Genomic DNA, 20318 nt, shown 5'->3' with positions numbered 1-20318 from the left:
TTAATCAAAATCCCAGAGCTGGTTATCCAGTAGTGATAGAATCACTTGCTAATTTAGCCTGTTAAAATGTATTAATAAACTTATTCTGTGTTTGTTTTAATTTTTTTTTAATTATTGGTTACTTGGCACCAGTAAGCAGTTAAAAAGCATGGAGTTATTGGAGGGGAAGAATTAGCCTGCATGTTGCGCCAACTTTGTGCTTTTTTGTTATGTCATTGCATATTGTCCTTGAAATTGTAAATTCTGTTCAAGAAGAGTATCTTACTTATGGGCTATCAAATTGATGTGCTTTTAGCTGGATTTCATTCATGTGAAAGGGAGAGTGTAGCTATATTCTTTATGTAGGATGAAGTGGAAAATATTAGAAGCACAACTGTTGATGATGGACTGTTTGGGCCAGTGGGCAGTATTGTGAGTGGTGGATTTGAGATTCTGTTTTCACTTGAACAAATCTGTCAAAACCAAAGATTATGGTTATAGAAGTCATAAGGAAATGAAGTATTTCTACAAGTCTTCATTGAACGGAACTAAAGTCACTTTTGGACTCCTAAGTGAGAGCCAGCTAACACATAAAATCTCTTGCAGATGCAGCAGTGCTGTAAGAGGGCTGGTTTGGAACTTTGCTTACAGCAATCCCAGACCACTGGAACGAGACAAATCTGTGCAGTGGCAAGGAACTTGACTGTCATCACTTTTCCAGTAATAGAGAAAGCTATAAATGCTAGTGGCTAAAGCATTGGCTTCAGAAGTAAATTGGATTATGCGTGGGTGATGGTTGAGAAGCCAGACTTGTGAAGAAGATTCAGTCCCCTTTTTAATGGCACATTTTTACCCAGATTGTCAGAACTGGTTCATTGATCACAAAATTAATTTGCAAGGGTCAAAATAGCAGAAAAGGACAAAAAGTGATACAATAAATAATATGCAATGTGCATAATTTTTTAAAAAATAAACCATTTTGTGGTATTTCTACATACTGAGCAACTAACAAGATTTGTGAGGAGTTACTTATCATAGAAGAAAATCTTAACTCTGTTAAGAAAATAAAGGCGAGGAGCAATTACATGCTTACAAAAATCACTGAAAGAGTCTGAAGTAAAAACAAATACAAAACACTGATTAGGCTGAAGTATTGTGTGACTCCTAAAAGACTTTGATTATAACTTGCCACTGTGTTAATTTGCGAGTGAATTATTGCAATTATATATATTCATTTTTTGAAAAAGGGTAGAGAGCCACATATTTCTTCTAGATTGTTGTATCTATTTACAGTCTAATCTGGACAGAATCTCTACCAATTCTGAAACTTGAATGTCTGTAATTATCATAATATACCAGGAAATGAGGATCATAACAAGCATCTTGATTTACCTCTTCTAGCTATGTGCACCATGCCAGAGTTCCTAAACACTTTGTTCTGCCCCCTCTCTTCCCCTTCAGCACTTGGGGTTCCTGTCTGGAGCCTGGAGTGGGTGTCTGGGGCTGACAATCATGCTGCCCCCACACTGAAAGCCTTGGCAGGCAGGGTTCAGGAAAGCTCTTCCATGGTAAACGTTGACATTTACTGACAGAGGCAACTGACAATTCTCATACATCTTTATCTACCTATATCTCCTTCACTTTCCCTCTCTGCCTTCTTTTCTACCAGCCCTTTTGGGTTAGTTTATTGCTTCCATCTTCTCACAGATCCTGAATGTCCCACATGGCATTCCTTCCCTCTGTAGTGTTGAGATCTTGGTCTCCTCTTCACCTCTTCAACATCCCCTACTGTTACTCTGCTGTCCCTTGTCTATCCCTATCCCTTCTTGATTTCAAATCTGGTAGATTAGGTACTTTGTTTGAGCTGCCTTGGATCTTGAAAATCTTTATTCAACTGATTTCAATTACCTACTGTTTGTAATTTCTTTTTGTGTCTACCCTGTAAATGCTTTATTTCCTTGCAAAACAATGATGTCATCTGCATGTTTGGATTTATCAGGGAAGTGATGGAAAACACTGTCTGCTTCCATAGCTGTAAGATAGGTGTCTTTTTTTCTTAAATAAATGCCAAAGTGCACTGAAGATCTCAAAGTCACACATGGCAGAAAATGTAGATATTTTCCTAAAGTGCATTTTGAGAGATTAAAGAATCCTTACAATTGGATACTGTAGACAGACATGTTTACCCCTTGTGTCCTGGGAACACCTCTCATCCTAATGAAGCATCATGAGACACTGCAGGCCTCCAGAAGCACTCTGGCAGGTCCCTGCATTCAAAATTCAATGTGCTTCTCATTCAGCAGCCAATGCCCCAGTTTTTTCTACCTCCTCTGGGGATTGCACTCCAGACAGCTCACCAGAACTTGTATTTTTGAATCTAGCAAAGGTGCTGTAGTGGTGACTGGGACTGGTTCTTCTGGTAAACTGAACAGTGAAAAGAGACCTGAGTGTGTTAATGAGCATTATTTAGTAATTAAACATGGCATGGTTGCATTTAAATTCCTGCTTATTTTAATACATATTTTTAAAGTGTCTTACTTGTTTTCTGAAATTGTGATGGTTTGTTTGGAAGAAGGATAGTGTACTGTGCAGACTGAAGGATGTATGTCTAGATGTGTAGACACTCTGTGCTTTTTCAGAGGAGAAAAGTGACTCAGCTGTTCATTTGTTCAGGAATGATTTTTAATTAGGCAGCAATGCCCCTCTCACTCTGCAGAGAATAAAGGTTGGGAGCTGTAGAGCAAGAGTAGATTGTGCTGCCTGAGCAGTGCAGCTCACAGTGCTGCCTCTGGCCCCAGTGCTGCTCCCCAGCTACGCAGGGAGGGCTCTTTGGGCACTGGGTGGTAGCACTGCCCAGCTCTGCCACCTGCCACACACACAGCAGTAACCTGCCTGCTGTCTCATCTCAGAGCAGCCAGGTCTGCCAAAATTCAGCAGAGCGATGTGAAACAGCTTCTCACCCACAAGCTGAGATGAATCAGGAGGGATGGCTGTGCTATATATACAGAACCCACTCAGCCGAAACAAGTGCGAGTAGGGAAAGGATTTAAATCCTGGCAGGGCGAATATTTTTGTCTCTGAATAAAATGAAGTATTTATAGCGTTTACTGACACAGTTCTTATTTACTGCAATTGAAGCCATTGTTGAAACCATTTTTTTTTTCTGAGCCAGCAAAAATGGATTTTTGGGGAACTAGGGGATATTGTATCTTTCCAAAATCAAACCTAAATTCTGCTGAAGAGAGGGAGGAGGGATCTTCCCTCTCTGACTATAATGTCAGAGAACACAGTGCTCTTAACAGTCTCCTCTATCAATACACTTGAACACAGTTATTATCATCATGAGCTGCTGTGTAATTACCATTGTTCCCTAAAGAGTTCCTGTTTCTTTGCTATTTAATTATGTGCATTATTTCAGCATAACTATGCACTTTACTCTTGTCATTTGGAAACAAATGTTTCGGGCAAGGCAGTGTCATATCATAAGGATGTCATAGTCTGGGCGTGGCTGCTGGAAGAGCATACAAAGTAATTTCTTGATCAAACCTACCACTGCCTTCTGGATGAATCACACACAATAGTTCATTCGTTGGTCAAGGTAGATGCTTGAAATGGTTGTGGACGTCCTTTGTGTGACAGAATCTAAAGAAACTTTAGTGCCAACAGAAGTGGGAAGGTAAAGATGTTTAGTACATCTTTCTCCTTGGATCCAGCTATAGTAAGCATATGTGTTTGTTGCCAATCTAAGAGCCTTTTTCTAGGGAATATTTCTAAATAAATCTCAGTTCTGGGGAATCACTGTTTAACTCTTGTCTGTCTTTTGCTGAGCACAGTTGTCATGTAACAGCCATAACTGTAGGGTCATACAGCTTTTAACTGTTTATTAAGGATTTACTCTGCTTAAAAAAGGGGCAAATGTGACCTGCAACAGCTCCTGTACTTTCTGAGCCAAAAGATTTTCTTGTGATATTTATTGTCGTTTTCCTGCATTATGAGTTTATCAAAACACTCTTGAAACTCTGTTCTAAGGCAGGGTCACTGTTTGAGGCATGTTCAAATGAACATCTTAGCATTATTCTGGGAAATAGGGGAGAAGTAAAAGGCCCCAGAGGCCAAGACACATTCCTAGCCACCTCAGGGGGAGATGTGAGACACATACACTGCAGCAGGCATGTCTGGCAACAGCTCAGATGAGAGGTTCTCTGCAATAAGGGCAGGATTTATCCTGACCATACTTAGGGAGTCAAGTGTATTTGTACTTGTGCTTTTTAATTTAAAAATGCCCCTTTCTTGGTGCTGGAGGTGGGAAATGGCACAGTTTCAAAGCAAGATCTAAAATATCTGAATTTTGGAAATGAACAATTAGGTAAAAATTTTGATGTGGAAAGGGCAAGTATCATGGTAAAAGGTGGATGTCACTGTCAGAGTCGTCAATTCCTGGCATGGGAGGCTGGAAAGCAGAAGCATTGAGATTTCACCTTGCTAAAAATGACAATGCAACATCAGAATCATGGAATCTTTTATGTTGGAAAAGACCTCTTGACTCCAGCTGCTTACCCCAACCTGCTCAAGTCTACCACTAAACAATGCCCCTTATCTACAAGTCTTCTTATTTTAGCATGCACCATGTCCTGGGATGCATATTACTGAAGGGTGTTTAAGTATGTATAAGCATATTTTATAATGAAATAGTAACAAAATAGATATACTGAGGGGACTGGATGATATCAGCGTGTGCCTGAGATACAGTATTCTGCCAGTGATAAGCTGGAAGCCTTGCTTTGTGTGAAGTTCTTAATGAGTGCTAGAGCAGAACCAATCAACAAGCAAGAACAAGGTGTGATGGATATAAAGGATGTGTTTATATATTCGTGACAAGAAATCCATCAAAAAAAACCTAGAGAATTGCACACTGCAAACATGATGACACATTTCTCTAAAGAAATAGATAATAGTCCCCAGCAAGAAAAAAAAAAAAGGCAAAATATTCTGACTTGAGGTAGTAACAAATCTTACAAAAGTGTCTGAAAAATTATTTATAAAATCTTAGACTATTCAAAAGAAGCTGCATGCTTTTTTAGCTTGGTTTTAGTATATATAGAGGCAGAGTTTCTCCTGTATATATACTAACCTTTGAAAGCAACATAGCAATAATGATTATATTCAGTATTTAAAAGGAAACTCATGAAAAATACAGCCACTTTTGTGAAGGACCATTAATTGTATATTAAAAGTTTAAAATGGTGATATACTAGACAAAATGAATCTGAAGAAGATGCATGGACTTTAGTTTCACTGTAGTCTTTTTTTACAGATTTTGAAGGCAAGAATTGCAATGTAGTATTTACTGAGATGGAGGATAGAATACAGAAGAGAAGTGTAAAAAAGGATGCTCATTTTGAACATTTACCGTATTATAGCATCACCAGAACATCTGAGTACTCTGAAACAGAGTGCTCTCTGAATAATAGATATAATTAATTTGATCCAGAAATTCTGATGATGCATTTATTATTGAAAAGATTCTCTCCTATACTAACTCTTAAGCATTCAGTTTAGTTGCATCATCTGCCGTGCCAAGTGTGATATGAGATAAAGCCTTATGTCAGAGTTATTGACTCTCTCCTCTTTCTCTGTAACAGACTTTTCTAGTTCTCTGAATGATGGTATTGAAGTGCACAGTTCCTTTTGAGATGATGGCTGAACAGAAGATAACCATTTGGTTTTTCATCTATCATCTTATTACACCCTGTTTTGTCTACTCCCTGGCAGTAGGTAAGACGATATCCTGTGTTAATTCCTTAAAGTAACTGTTGTTATTTTTATGTGTTTCAAGGACAATTAGAATGTTTTTATGGATTTAATTTATTAGTGCTGATACAACAAATTACTAAATGTGAACAATGAAACTGGCAGGAAGCATATTTATTAGAATGGTTGCCATAATAAAAATTATGAAAAAAGACAGATCTGGACTTTAAATTTGGCATTGTCTAATTTGATTTACAGAATGAAATCTTTCTCTAGATTATAAAAAGTATATCAATTGTCTATTGTGCACAGAAGATCCACCTGTTTAGAATAATGAAAAACAAAATTCTGTATTATTCACACCATCTAAAATTCATAATTTTTCAGAAGCCCAGTGTAGCGGTGGTTTTTCATAATACAGTGGGGTAATTCTGCATATTCTGACTCCAATTTTTTATTAAAAATTATTTTTTTCATAAATAGAGATGGGGCCATAAATAAAACATTCTGGAGTCATATTTCCAGCATCTGCGTTTAGAGAAATATTTGCAATTGAAATTTTAGTTCCATTTTCAGAGATAGAGGGAGGTCTGTAAAAAGGCAAAATTCCAACTGTTCCAAACAACTTTGAGATTTCTAAAGCTTGTTTCAGATTTCCTTGCCAATTTAAATGAATGATGGGTTTTAGTTGCTGGGATGAATTTTTCTGTTAGCATAAACACAGCATGTACAAAATATTCACCAATATTTGAAAAGTGCAAACATTGTGTTCTAATGTTTTGGTTAATTTCAAGGTAGGCTTTAGATCCTTTCCTACTTTGAGGGTCACTGATTTGCTTAATCTGGGATATCATTTCAGGCATTGCCTTAATTTCACTTCCATGAGACCATATTCCTTATTACTGAGTCAAAAAATATGATTTATAGTGTGAGGTAAGCTTATTGCCTTTAAGAAATCAGTCCAGAGCTTGCAGGAATGACTTCTGGTATAGTAGGAACATTACTTTACTCTGTGGTTTTGAATAGTGTTCTTTAGTCCATATCTGAGTTTGATGGAGGATTTATTGATGCCTGATAAAAATCAGTACCTTCACAATATATTTGCTGTGTGTTTCAAGAGATTTTTTCTTTGTAAAGACATGAGGCTTGCTGTAGCACCAAAATTAAAACTTTAAACTCACTACTTTAATTCAATGCTGGGCTTTTCCTCAAAGAATAAAATAATAATAAAGAAAAACTGTGAAGTGCTATCAGTAACGTTACACATGTGATTTTGTTCTGGACCTTTTGAGATCAAACAAAACAATCAGCTACAGTAGCCAAACAAGTGCTGGACACTGGTTGATAAAATGGGTGAGTCAATCAAGGAGAGCAAATGTTCAGGTAATTTCTTGACAGGCAGGATGGAATTATTGATGTTATTATGTATTCTGCACATCACATTTGTGCCCATTAGCCAAAAAAACCTTGGCACCAGAATGTAGCTCCTGGCGAGTTCCTGAGAATGGCATTGGAAGGTCATGAGCTGTGAGGGTAACACCTAAGTGACATGGGAAGAACAGAGAGGGCTGTCATGACACCATGTGCATCGTGAGTACACACTGGCACTGTCATTGCAAGGCTCGTTTGATCTCTCACTGGGCTGTTGTTCTTGGCACTCTTAGAATGCCACAAACAAGATGGGAACCATTGGTGTGAAGGATTTTCAATCCAAGGCAGGTTCTAATAATGCTGTTACAGTTCAAACACATTTCCTAACTTATCTTCTGGTATGGAATAAATACTAACTTGCATTTTTAATCAAAAGCCAAAGTTAAGACCTGTGACCATCTCTAAAGGTATTGCACTGCCCTTCAGTGTGGAAGATTCCTAGTTTTATATAATCAGAGGGTGTTTGTTGCTGCCAGTGTATTGCAGTGTAAGGCTCTCTGCTCCAGGACCTGCTCTACTTCGCATAAATCATTAAATCAATAAATTCACATAAATCATTAAATAACCTTTTGAGTGAAGAGAAAGTCTGCTTCTATCATCTAGGGTTTATGGTACCCATCTAGGTTATATAAATCTGATGTTGCAGTCTTTGCTCAGCCCCAGCACTTGAATCTTGCTGGAGGGTTTCTTATTTCAAATGGGTTTGAGAGCTGCTGGCAGTCAGGCTTAATTGTCTTGAATGTATGTCTTGGCAATGAAAATGCCATTGTATCCAGAAAATGTGTATCTGCAGTATGCAATATGTATCTGCAACCAAGATGAAATATAACAGGTTGCTTGGAAGTGTTCTCAGTGTGGTTAAAAATTGAAAGATACTGAAGAGAAAGAAGTGAGTAGAGTGATCAAGTTCTGGGAGGTTTTCTTTCACACAGGATGTTATCAAGGGGAATGCTGGCAAGGTCAACAGTAATGGAGGATGTGTAAACTGGGGACAGTGTTTGAGTAAAGATCATGAGTTCTCATTAAAATAGGAAGGCAGACCAAGTTCCAGAGTGAAGAGGCAAGGTAACTGGAAACAGATATTGAAAGAGTATTTAAGAAGTTGTTTTAGCATCTTTTAGCAAAACACACTTTCTTTGGAAGTATATTTGTCTCCTCCTGCCTTCTGTGGTGCTGGATCTGCAGTTCTAGGTGGTTCTACTCTGTAAATTGCCTTTGGCAAGCTCATCTGTGACTCTGTAGTCTAGGTTTTTGCAATCCATGCTTCCTAAACAGACCTACTATTATATTAATTGCTCTGGACCCAGGAAAGTGATAGCTTGTAGATGCAATGTTTTGAGAAGTCTCACCCTATGAGTGTCCCCAGGTTCAAAAATATTGGCCAAAAAAACCTGAAAGTATTCAGGATTCATGTATTTGACTGAGCATTGAGAGCCTTCAGACTTTAACAGCTAGAAGTATTTGGGAAACAGAGAGCTAGCAACCTGAAGCTGCAGTGACTTGAGATGTTTCTAATAGGGCCTGAAGAGAGGACGGGGATTCTGAGACTCTAAAAGCTGAGTGGTTCTGTTTGTTTTAAAATTGTTCTTTTTCTCACTGCAGGAAATTCTAAAAAAAATTCTCAAAGTGAAATACATACATTTTTAGAATTTTAGAGTTTGCTTTGGAGTAAATGCCTTGACTTTTTTAGCCAGTTCTGTTTTGTGGTAATTAGAGGCAGAAACTGAGAACTGTTGCATTGACTAGCCATTTCTCATTGGTGGCAAATGTGTACTTACTTAATGAAAGGAAGCAAAGATTTTATGAATCAGAGGTATAGGCATCAAAGGTAAAGGCAGAGATCATCTTCTGCAATGAGACAGGAGCAGTATTTCTTTTCCAGGTAAATTAGTGCTTGAAATGTAGTCTTGCAGATATAAACTGGTGAAAAAGCCATAAATAATTCGGTCTCCACTTACTGATAGAACAGACAGTTGTTACAAGAGCTGCTTTTCAGAGTGCACTTTGAGTAGTGCAAGGCAAATGAGAGCAGCAAACCACTCCTCAGGGAACATGTCAGTGATTGTCAGCCCACTGCAAAAAAGTTATTTCATGCCTATTACTGATAATATTTGACTCTTCTCCACTTCCCCCTGACATTTCTCCAACGCACTTCCAAGTTGCCTTTGACTCTCCTTTAGATTAATATCCTGTTGCTAAGTCTGAATTTCAAACTTTTCTGTTATCCACTACTTCCCAGGTAAATCAGTGAACTCCAGTGTGTCTTCAGTTGGGATACTAATCTATCACCAAAAGATTCAGCTGTTCTTAAGCTGTTCTTCAGCTGAAGCTTGTTTTATTCTTCCAAAAGACTAACCAAAAACTGCAAAGACCCTGTGTTTTATTGTGCTTCATGAATAGTAGATTACATTTGGCTATGAAAGGAATCAATATTGAAAAATGTCCCTCTGATAATATGTTTCTCATAAAATGTTCTACTTTTTACCTTGGGATTTGGTAGTGCAGAGCCAGACAGTATCTGAGTTTGGGTCAGATCATGCCTTAAAAGGCAGCTTGTCACTCTAGTAAACTATCCTGAAATGTGCAAAATGAGGCAATAGTCCAGGGGTAAAAATGTCTAAACTGTTCTGCTTTTTAGGCAACCAAAGTTCCAAAAATCATTAGGAACCGAAACTTCAGAGAAGGCTGGTGAAGTAAGAAAGCCAGTAAGCAGCAGAGCCTCTCAGTGCAACACAGTTGTTTTGATGAGTACCTGGGGATGCTTTTAGACAGCATGCTGAAATTCGGAGAGTGTTGCTGATATATGCACCAGGAAGGCTTGTGTGGGGAGATTGTGGAGAATAACAACTGCACTTCAGCTTCATCCCTAATTTGCTGGTCACTGGCTTTCCCATGGGATCAACATGTTAGGCTCTTCAGTCACTTCTTAACTAACACTTCAATTTTTGAGGAAGAACCACCTAAAAGTTTAAATATTGAATACATAAATGGGAATATGTTTAAAATCTGATAATTAGTATTGGCTGACATTCCTCTTGGCAGTGTGAGAAGACAAGAAAACTGTACTCTGTTAGGCGTAAGTGGAGAAGCTTGCTCTGCCAGGGGCTGGAGGTTTTCATCCTTGAAACTTGTTATAAAGGAGAAACTGTATCATTAACCATGGGACTCTTCAATGTCCTCACTGGAACATAGGAAATAGAAGTTATTCTCCTGCTCCTTTAGGTCCAGATAAATAGAGGCAGCTTTCCCAAAGACAGTCTTCATCTTTCATATAACATGAAGTGGGAGTGCTGGAGTGGTTACCTTTTCTGTTTGAGTGCTGACTGGCTCTTGGAGAGTGATTTGCCTTTAGCATCTTGATGGCTTACACTTACCCTCTCTTCTCCATCATGGGCACACAGTACGTTATGAATTTTTTCACTATGAACACATTACTGATTCAGCACATAAACTTCCCATAAATGCCAAGTACAACTTTTCCCACATGATTTAGAGAAGTAAAGAAACGATCAAGCCCCCAAACCTTAAATTATTCATGCTTGGACATTTTCCAGAACAGTAGGTTCAAAAAGGTATTTCTGAACTGGAGGCTAGAATCTACATTATTTAAAGCTTTTTATCACAACATAGAAAATTATTCACGTTTTCTAAAGAGAGATAATTTTGTTCCAAAAAAAGAAGTGGATGAATATACTTAATGCCTATTTACCTTGTCTCTCTTGTTCCTGCTTGGATCTTAGAAGACCATTACATGCTATTGCTGAGTGTCTGACATTCATAAATAAATAAATAATCATAATGTGTTTGGTGATCACAATGCTCAGAAATGTGGAAGTGCCATTTTCTGTTCCTGCATGCCTGGTAGAGATATTTGGCTCATTCGCAGACCATCTTGTTTTTGAGCATGAGCTTCTCAGACACGGGTAGGTCCTCATTTCTCTGACATACTCAAAACAGAATATCTACTTCTAAATATCAAATGGTTTCTGGTCTTGCAAGGCTAATGCAGAGCCTGACAACTTGGTTAAACTGATAACAAATGACTCCAGGGCTCTTACGTGCAGCACCCTTTTGCACTCAAGGTTAATCCAGCCATGCACCACATCAACAGATCTTTGTCCCTCTCTCATGTTAATATATGTAATTGGATACAACACTTGCAGGTAGATCAATACTCACACCCAACAACTGTCTCAGGCAGTCAATTTTGGTAATGTTGAGTACCAGGGAAATAGATAGGTGTACAGGAAACAGAAAGAGAAGGAGAAGACTCATTAGAAAATGTCACTTGGAGAATTAATTATATGACCACCTTCCAGAGGGAAAGATTGTTATACAGGATCCGTAGTCTCATCAGTTGAAGAAAGATTTTCTTGACCTTTTCACAGACTTCCTAATACATTTTAGCAATATTGAAAGATCTGGGTATTGTTTTCAGAATTCACTGAAGAATGCCTCTAATAGTCAGGTGATTGTTTCTCCTCCAATTTAAAATACAAATCACAAGAAATTTACCCAAAACATAGGGCACTCTTTGAGAGGTCAGATAGTCCATCTTCTTGTCTAAAGCAGGATCCAAACATAGGAAATGTGCTCATCACATCCTCAGTTTGCCTAATACATCCATTTTCTTCTTTCTCTACTTTTCCTTTTCATGTAGGCATAACTTCAGTGAGCTGATGCTTTTCCTTGTACTCTTAGTCTTCCCTTTGTCACTCTCCAAACTTTGTTCCACAGCCATGGTACTTCACTTAAAGTGTGAACATTTCTTGCAGATCCTTTCACAGCCCCTTTCTCGCTTCTTTTCTCCCATGTGCTGTTTCTTATCACTGGTCCACGTGTGGTCTTCTGGCTGAGAATAAAAGGTTTATTGTTTGCCATGCCTGAAATTCAGTGTGCACATCTTATTCTGCACAGACAGTCACCTGAAACCAGATTCATAATAGATTGCAGCAGAAGTGCCTTTATAAAGCACATTTGATAGGTGTGAGAAGCAGCTTTCACTCAGTATAATTAATAGTGCTGGCAGCATTAAAAATGTATGCCATGAAATGCCTAAGTGCTCTGTAATGTTGTTTGAGTCCTAAGGTGAAGAGTCAGCTGCATATGATATGGCGATTTACTGCTGGAGACTGTTGTTATTCTGTACTCATATTTAAGAACTGCACAGAACATGCCATCAGGTTTCAGGATTAGTCATTCCAGTCTCTGAGCAAGTATGTGAATCTTGCCTTTTCAGTCTGAAATTAGTTCTTCTTTTGGTCTAGCAATATGTAGATTTTTATACTGTGCTGTGCTTTAAAATATGAAAGAAAGCAGACCATTGCTCAAAAGCAGACCCTACCAACTTTACAACAGCATCCACAAATGAAGGATAAAGATTAAAAAATGCGGTTGTGTTGAAACCTGTTTTACGTTTATTTACCTTTAAGTGCTTGGCTGTCCAAACTGAAATTATTTTCAGTGTAGGACCTTTTTAAAATTGTATATTGGAGTGTAGAAGCTAATACATACCTCAGCTTCAAAGGAAGGACAATGTGATCTGGAAACAATGTAGTTTTTGGTTTTGACATCCAACATAAGGGTTTTTTAGTTTGATGTAGTAAAGATTGTTCCTAAATACATTGTTCCTAAAATCATTGGAGATGTTTAGGCTGTAAGATCAGAAATAACTATGAGTAGTTGTTTTGGATGTGTACCTTTTTGGTCAGAATTTGTTGGTCTCTGCGAAGTAAGTTGATCTCACTGTACTCCTAAGGGACTTGCCTTCAGTTCCTAATTATCTCCACTTCTGGCCTAAACATGACAAATCATTAATTTCATCAGAGAAGGTACACAAGGTCGTATTACAGGAACAAAGTGTGAGTTACTTTGGTTCTCAGAAGGCATGAATCAGTGAAGCACAGACAGCACTTTTGTTACCTGTACTGCTCCAATTTTGCTGAAGCACATAGAATTTAACTTTGAGTGACTCACTATTTTGCCTTCACATTTTGATTCTTGAATGTGTGATGCAAATTTTTCTTCAGTTTGACTGCTAGTTAAAAAGTGGTTAATTTGAAACTATTCTGTTTTCAGAGGAAGGAAACAAAGGTTATGGACCCGTTTTTGAGGAGCAACCCATTGATACCATCTATCCAGAAGAATCTTCAGATGGACAAGTTTCAATGAACTGCAGAGCTCGAGCAGTTCCTTTTCCTACTTACAGGTAATACCTACTGTTTTGATTTACAAATCTTGCATATTTTATTCAGCAGCTATTTCAGATTGTTTTATTAAATGATTGTGTTAAAAAGTTGGAGAAAAGTGTTTAAGGCAGGAAAAAAAGTGCAGATACACAATTTTTGACTGAGACTCAACCTTGATTCAATTTGCCAAGATGTCTAATCAGTATTAAAAACAGTATATTGCGTTAAATATTTTCAGATTCTGAAAGAAATACTGCTCCATATGTGAATTTTAAAAAAAGGTGACCTTTAAAAAAATTGAGAGATTATCTTTCCAGCTTAGGCTGAGGTTAGTATAGATTTGAGTCTTTGTTCTTTTTGATTCTGAATGGCTTTTTTATTATATTTTGCTTTGAAAGGAGAAGTACTGATGGTTGGACATGGATATTCTACATCCCATGTTGGTTTTGCATCCTCTGTGTTGCAGGGCAGTGGTCAAAAATGTGTCATCTATGCTACTGAAGACATAAAAAGCTTCATTCTGAAAAAAAACATTTCAGCTAGTTTTAATACAGATTCTCACAGGACTTCTTTCACAGTAATTATATTATTGCAGAAAGCAATGATTTATTGTACATTAATATGAGTTTGTCAGCCATTATCTGCTCATAGTGTGAAGAGAAATGTACTTAAGGTTATGAGTATTAAGACTGTGACTAAATTACAACCTGATCATAGGCAGAAAACTGCTATAATTGTACTAAAGACAGACACAATATCTTGCCAGCAAAAGAGATCCATTTCAGTAAATTACCCTGTGATCTGCCCCAATACTCACTTATGTGTGTTCCCAGACTGGTTTCTAGAACAGAAAAACCAATCAAGTCTACTGGCTATTATTTTAAATCTGTTAGTGTTGTGGTCAGCTATGGTCTTCCTCCATTAAAATAGCTTATTTCATCTTCATTGCCACTTCTAAAAATCTACTAACAGGTTGTCTACCTGTACAGCAGCACCGTACAGAATATGACATTTTGTTGCACTCACTTCCTCTTGCCATGCTTGGAAGGCTTAGAGAGATTACATATGCTAAGATTACATATGCTAAGATTTTATACCTTTTGCTATACTTCCCCATCCCTTCCAGTTGGTCCAGAGACTCCCCCAGCTCTGTCTGCAAGACTGTAAACACACCATCTATAGATGATTACAGGTTCTAAATAAATTTTTACCTTCTTTATCTATTGTGGGCTCAGCAAAATCTGAACTAGCAGAAACACTCAAAGAATTGCATTGCACCTCCAGAACTTCTGTGTCTAGGAGCAGATCTGACAATTAGCACTGATAGGTGATGAGATGATAATTGCAGTACAGAATAAGGCCACTTTTCATATTTCCTGACATATTAGTTTTAGTATACCTCAATATGTTATCTTCATCTCATCCCTCTAGCAGTTAATGAGTCAAAATTCTTCTATCTCAGAGGTAAAGAAGTCCTTCCCACCGTTTTCATTGGAGGATGTGCTGTCCTCAGCACATTTATACCTAGATATTTCTGAATAGAGGATGTATTCATTTTTTCTGACACTGACATATAGTATGTCTAACAGGACTGAAGTGATACCTCTAGAACTCTATAAGATCAAAATTTGTTTCATCTTTAAAGTTCTTTAATTTCATTTGATTTTTTTTTGTTTTTGGGTTTGTTTTGTTTTTTGTGGTTTGGGTTTTTTTGTTGTTGTTGTTTTTTGTTTTTTATTTTGTTTATTTCTGTGACAATAGCAAGTTCTACTTCCAAATGAGAACTCTGCATATTTTGGTATATGTTCAATAGTGAATGAACAGGCGGTGTGTGTATTATCATTGTCAAATTCTAATACCTAACCTTACCTTATGAAAAAAGAAAATATTTATGCAGAAATAAGGCTATGATCTTTAAATGTAATTAAGTTGCATCTGTGCTATTTGCGCATAGGAGGCCGGCAGTTCCTTTCTAAGGTAACAGGCTCCCTCTTGTGGACACAGTAACAGGCACAAATATAAGTCATGAGCACTGGTACCCACTCCGTCTTTTTAAACATTTCTTAAAATAAGTAAAAATCGGTCAGAACTGGGCCGCCAGTTTCTCCCTTAATCCCTGAAGTGAAAGTTGCAGTAAGTCAGTGAATTGGCTGTGGGGTTTTACCATTACTCAGGGAAGAGTGTCCAGCAATTTAAGTAGGTCTTTTATGAAGGATGCCACAGCTTTTGCACTGACTTTACTGGCACATTATGTTTTATGAAGCATTTTCATTATCTGCAGCAGGTTTAAAAAAACTCTCATTGCCCCATACTTTAAAAGTGCAGAAGGAGTATATTTTTATCTAGTCTGAACTTAGATATTTATTTGAGATATGTGTGTTATGTGTTATGTGAAATCTGTGTGTTTAGTGACTGGCTAGCTCCTTCACAGCCAGCTCAAGCATCTCTTACTGCTTGGCCAGCAACTATGTGTTTACAAAGTATGCCCCATCTCTAAGAAGGAAGAACTGAGATATGTTTAAGGGACCTCTGGAGTTCAAATCTGTGCATCTTGCTGAAGGAAAACCTAAAACTTGTATAGAAGTATATTAATAATTTCCTGCATAGTTTGTCAGAATTTATGAGTTACTGTTCACATCATTTTTCTTACCAGGTTGCTTTTTGGGGCCAATCTTACATCTTGTTTTTCTTTTTTAATAGGTGGAAACTCAACAACTGGGATATTGACTTAACAAAGGAGCGGTACAGCATGGTGGGAGGCAGACTTGTTATCAATAATCCAGAGAAATCAAGGGATGCTGGAAAATATGTCTGTGTAGTGTCAAATGTCTTTGGAACTGTCAGAAGCAGTGAAGCCACTCTGAGTTTTGGATGTAAGTGTTGTTTATGTCAGAATATAGAAAAATTATGGTTAGCCCAATGTTTTACACTGCGGTGTATTCTGCTGACGTGTGCTGTATCTGTACTACTCTGTAAAAACAGCATCTTAAGTGCCTTAGTCTGCAGAGATCGACACAAAATAAATTTGTAAGCATTTTATATTCTTTACATTCAGCTGACATGACATAGCAGCCTTCCCAGTGAGTAATTGTTAAATTATGAAGTGAAGAAGCTCATGGAGCCAGATCTGGAGATAATAATGGCCAGACTCTCTTAAAATCATGGTAGGACCTGAGGGATCACAGAAGAAAGACTTGAGTGAGGGCATATGGTGATGAGGTGCAGGGCAAGCACAGCTGCAGGGGCAAGGCACAGCACTTGCTAGTAAAGTATGCCCTGACTCCTAGGCTACAGTGAAAAAACCCTGCTGGGGGAAATTTCTGTCAACTTATGACAGTGATGAGCTAGTCTTGAGAGGATGTGTACATGTACAGACCTGCATATGACCAAATACTTGAATTACAAAAAATTGATGTACTAAATGAAGAATAATGCAAAATTTTATGGACTTAAGACAGTGTTTGGGATTTCTGTTTAATTTTGACTTAAGTCGCCTTTTCCCCAGATATATTTTATCATCAGAGGGTACAAAAAGGAATCCCAAAAGAAAGGAATCCACTCTAACTGTGATCCATTCACAAAGCCGTAGGTGCCCTGACACTAAGGGTTTGATGCTCCTCTTGTTTTTAACTGGCCTCCATAAGTAGAATTCATTCCCTGCTGTAGAAGATCAGACATTTAGTGAAAAGTTCTGCTATCTGATAATACTTGTGAGACTGTGGGACTACAGATATTAGAGAAAGTCAGAAGCTATAATGAGCTGATTAGGATCATATCATCGTTGATATAGTTTTAGTCTGTATTTAGCCAGGGTATCTTCTAGAACAAAAAATTGAAGGCCAGGTTGTGACTTTTTTTTTTTTAATGGAGAAAACATCAACATTTAATTTATGGGATATTTATTTGTACCTAAAGCTGGCTTCAGTCATGTCAGTCCTGAATAATCAATAGGATAAAAATAATAAACCAAGAAACCTAATAGATTAAAAAAAAAAATAGAACCAAAACAGTCTGAGGTATGCCTTCTGCCTGCCAGCTCACTGGCTTCATGTTGATAGTATACTGAGAAATTATGTAGAACAGAACCCTAATATACAGTGTTTCAATATGTAAACTAAAATAGGGTAAAGAGGCAAGGAATAGTGAAAAGATCACTGGAAACTAGTAAATATCTGTTAAAAAAGTGTCTGCTTTCATTCTTCTTTATATTGTTGTATTTCTTCCTTTCTCCTATTTAATGATCACCTATAAAAACATTTCTTTCTACAATGTTTCTAAAGAACTGAATAGAGTTGCTAAAATTAGGAGAGAAAATGTCTGATCTTTAGTGTAAGTTTTTTTCTTTTGCTTATGCATAAACTGATTGAAAAATGTCAACAACCATTTAGAAAAGTTCAAAACTCTTGACCAGCTTTAATTTTGTTGTTTTGTCAAATTTACTGAAACCATGGAGCAGAACCCATATTCTTTCATATGCTTCATCAATTAGTCCATCTGAGAATACTGTACATAATTTTTAGATCCAGTGCCTTAACACTCATTATAATTTTTTAAGCCTAACTACTCTTAGAGATAAAGTCTGCATCACTTTTTTCTTTTCCCTGGTATTTAAAATTATGATGACAAAAATAGCAAAAAATGCATCGGTAATGAAAAATAAGCAAAACTGGCGTTAGAGGTCAACTAGTTTCTATCTGCCATGCATTGGTGTATTTCTATACTAATCGCTACAGGACAGAAAGAGATGATAATAATAAAAAGTTACTGTAGTTAAAAACCCTCTTCTCCTTCCCTTGTGTTTTTAAAAACTAGATCTGGATCCCTTTCCACCTGAGGAACGTTACGAGGTTAAAGTGCGAGAAGGTGTTGGGGCAGTGCTTCTTTGTGAACCCCCTTATCACTACCCAGGTAATTCAGCTCAAAGTGCTTCATTTTCAATGTCTGAAGAGTAAAAGATTAATTTTTTTTTTTTTGCAAGTTTCCTTTATATTCACTCAAACAGTAACTTTTGTGCAGCTTGAGAATCACCATTTAGGTTAGGTTGCTGTTTTGAATGTGTGTTGTTGACCATATGTTGACTGTTCATTGCACCTAGTAAAGTCACCTTTATGGGCTTCTCTCAAAATCATGGAACAGCTGAAGCACCCCAGAGGGTCAGAGATGAGGTTATTTATTCTCTGGAAGGGACTTTTTCTCATCATTAACTACTGAAGAGCTCTGCATGGATTATAACCATAATCTTAAGCATCTGGAGTTCCATCATGAGGGATCAAATTGGCTGTTAGCATCTCTTTTACCTTGTAAAATGGAGTAATGATTTACTTTTCATGCTCCGTTTAAGCACTCTAAGGAACTGAAGAATGAAGACATATTACTAGATAAAATATTCTAAGGTCGTGTCTAAATCACAAAACTGCTGAGCAGTTCCCAGCTTCTCAGTTGCATGAGGTCAAGACCCAGCTGCCTCTCTCATCCCATCCCAGTCAGTTCCTGTGGGATGGTTGTGCCCAGGGCCAGGTGTGCACACTGTAGCCAGGTCCCCAGTAACCTGCAGTGACAGCAGCAGTGCCCCAGTGTTCAGTGTAGTCAGGAGTGAGCTGGCTGCTGAGACATGCATAAATCTGTCTGCATAGCTGCCTCTCTGAAGAAAATATCTATAACCTAGAAATTAGACTCAAGTGTTTTATATACAGATGGTATTCTGTGGTTTAAATAGCTGATAGTGTTGGGTTTTAATACTGACTGAAGTATCTTCCTCCAGATGACCTCAGTTATCGCTGGCTTCTAAATGAGTTCCCAGTGTTCATTGCTTTGGACAAACGACGATTTGTGTCACAGACGAATGGCAATCTCTACATTGCAAATGTGGAAGCATCAGATAAGGGCAATTATTCATGTTTTGTGTCCAGCCCTTCCATAACAAAGAGTGTATTCAGTAAATTTATTCCACTTATTCCGCAATCTGATCGTAAGTATTTATTGGAAATACTATGCACAGCATTTTAACAGTTTGTATTGTAATTTTGCTAATTTATAGCTACTTTCGTTTCTGTAAGGAGAATTATATGGCAAGTTATAATGACTACTGCACAATGTTACTCGGTGTTTCTGATGCAGAGGTACAAATCATTCCTATTCACAGTGAAAACTTTGTGAAAAAAATCTCCATTGATTAATTCACACATTTCCTTTCAGATCATTGAGAACAGAATTCTTAACCCCACAATCTCCATTTCTTTTATGTGATAAGGCCCCGATCCCAAAATCTTCAGTATCTTTTCTAGTCTTGGCATTGGTTCAAAGGAGTATGACTGAAAAGTAGAAACTTCATGTAAATGTTGATGAACAGCTTCAGGATTTACTTCTTTTCCCCCAGAAAATCCCCCGTGAAAGAGGAAAATCCTTTTACCCTGATGAAATTTCCCATCCAACAGTGTCCTGGGAGCTTTGTGTCTCTCAGTCAATCTCCTAAGGCACCTCTGTGGCTTTGTGTTACTGGATTATTTTCTGGCATTTTTTCAGGGGAGCTGCACATTTTCTAAATAGGAACCAAATTAGTTTTTGCCACTTCAGACTGTCAGTCACTAGGTTCTCATAAACTGATCATCAATTTTTCAGTGACTCTTTTATTTGTACAATTTTCCATATTACTGATTGAATTAATGTAATTTCAAATTAGTGATCTTTGACCAAATATTCCAGTATTCACACTGCCTTCTTCATCTAGAACTGATGGGAGTTCCCTGTAGGAACAAGAGGGTTCCTACAGGGATTGCTAGTAGGGAGATTTGACATCCCTTTGCACTCATTAAATTGTAGATGTGCTTGCTCTAGCTCCTTCATACCCTTACTGAGAGAAAATTGAGCCTAAATTCAAAATAATTAAAAATATTCCATCCAGTATAAAACATGTGAAAAAACAGACTCAGGTTTTTGTCTACCCACACATAGAGTGCATCATCATGCTTT

General features: G+C 37.6%; 1 protein-coding gene across 1 annotated transcript in view; it reads left to right on the top strand.

Moving 5' to 3' along the window:
- The window catches only part of CNTN1 (contactin 1), a 204722-nt gene that overhangs the window by 129919 nt on the left and 54485 nt on the right, over positions 1-20318 (top strand). The window contains exons 3-7 of the mRNA XM_058021885.1: positions 5622-5754; positions 13240-13369; positions 16050-16222; positions 18162-18257; positions 19111-19317. Coding sequence (XP_057877868.1) covers positions 5640-5754; positions 13240-13369; positions 16050-16222; positions 18162-18257; positions 19111-19317 — 721 coding nt within the window. The 5' untranslated portion in view covers positions 5622-5639. The remainder of the gene's footprint in view (positions 1-5621; positions 5755-13239; positions 13370-16049; positions 16223-18161; positions 18258-19110; positions 19318-20318) is intronic.

This window comes from Melospiza georgiana, chromosome 4 (assembly GCF_028018845.1).
Source record: "Melospiza georgiana isolate bMelGeo1 chromosome 4, bMelGeo1.pri, whole genome shotgun sequence".
In the NCBI taxonomy this organism is placed as follows: domain Eukaryota; kingdom Metazoa; phylum Chordata; class Aves; order Passeriformes; family Passerellidae; genus Melospiza; species Melospiza georgiana.
Note: the sequence above shows the minus strand (reverse complement) of the source record. Positions and strands in the feature narration are given on the sequence as shown.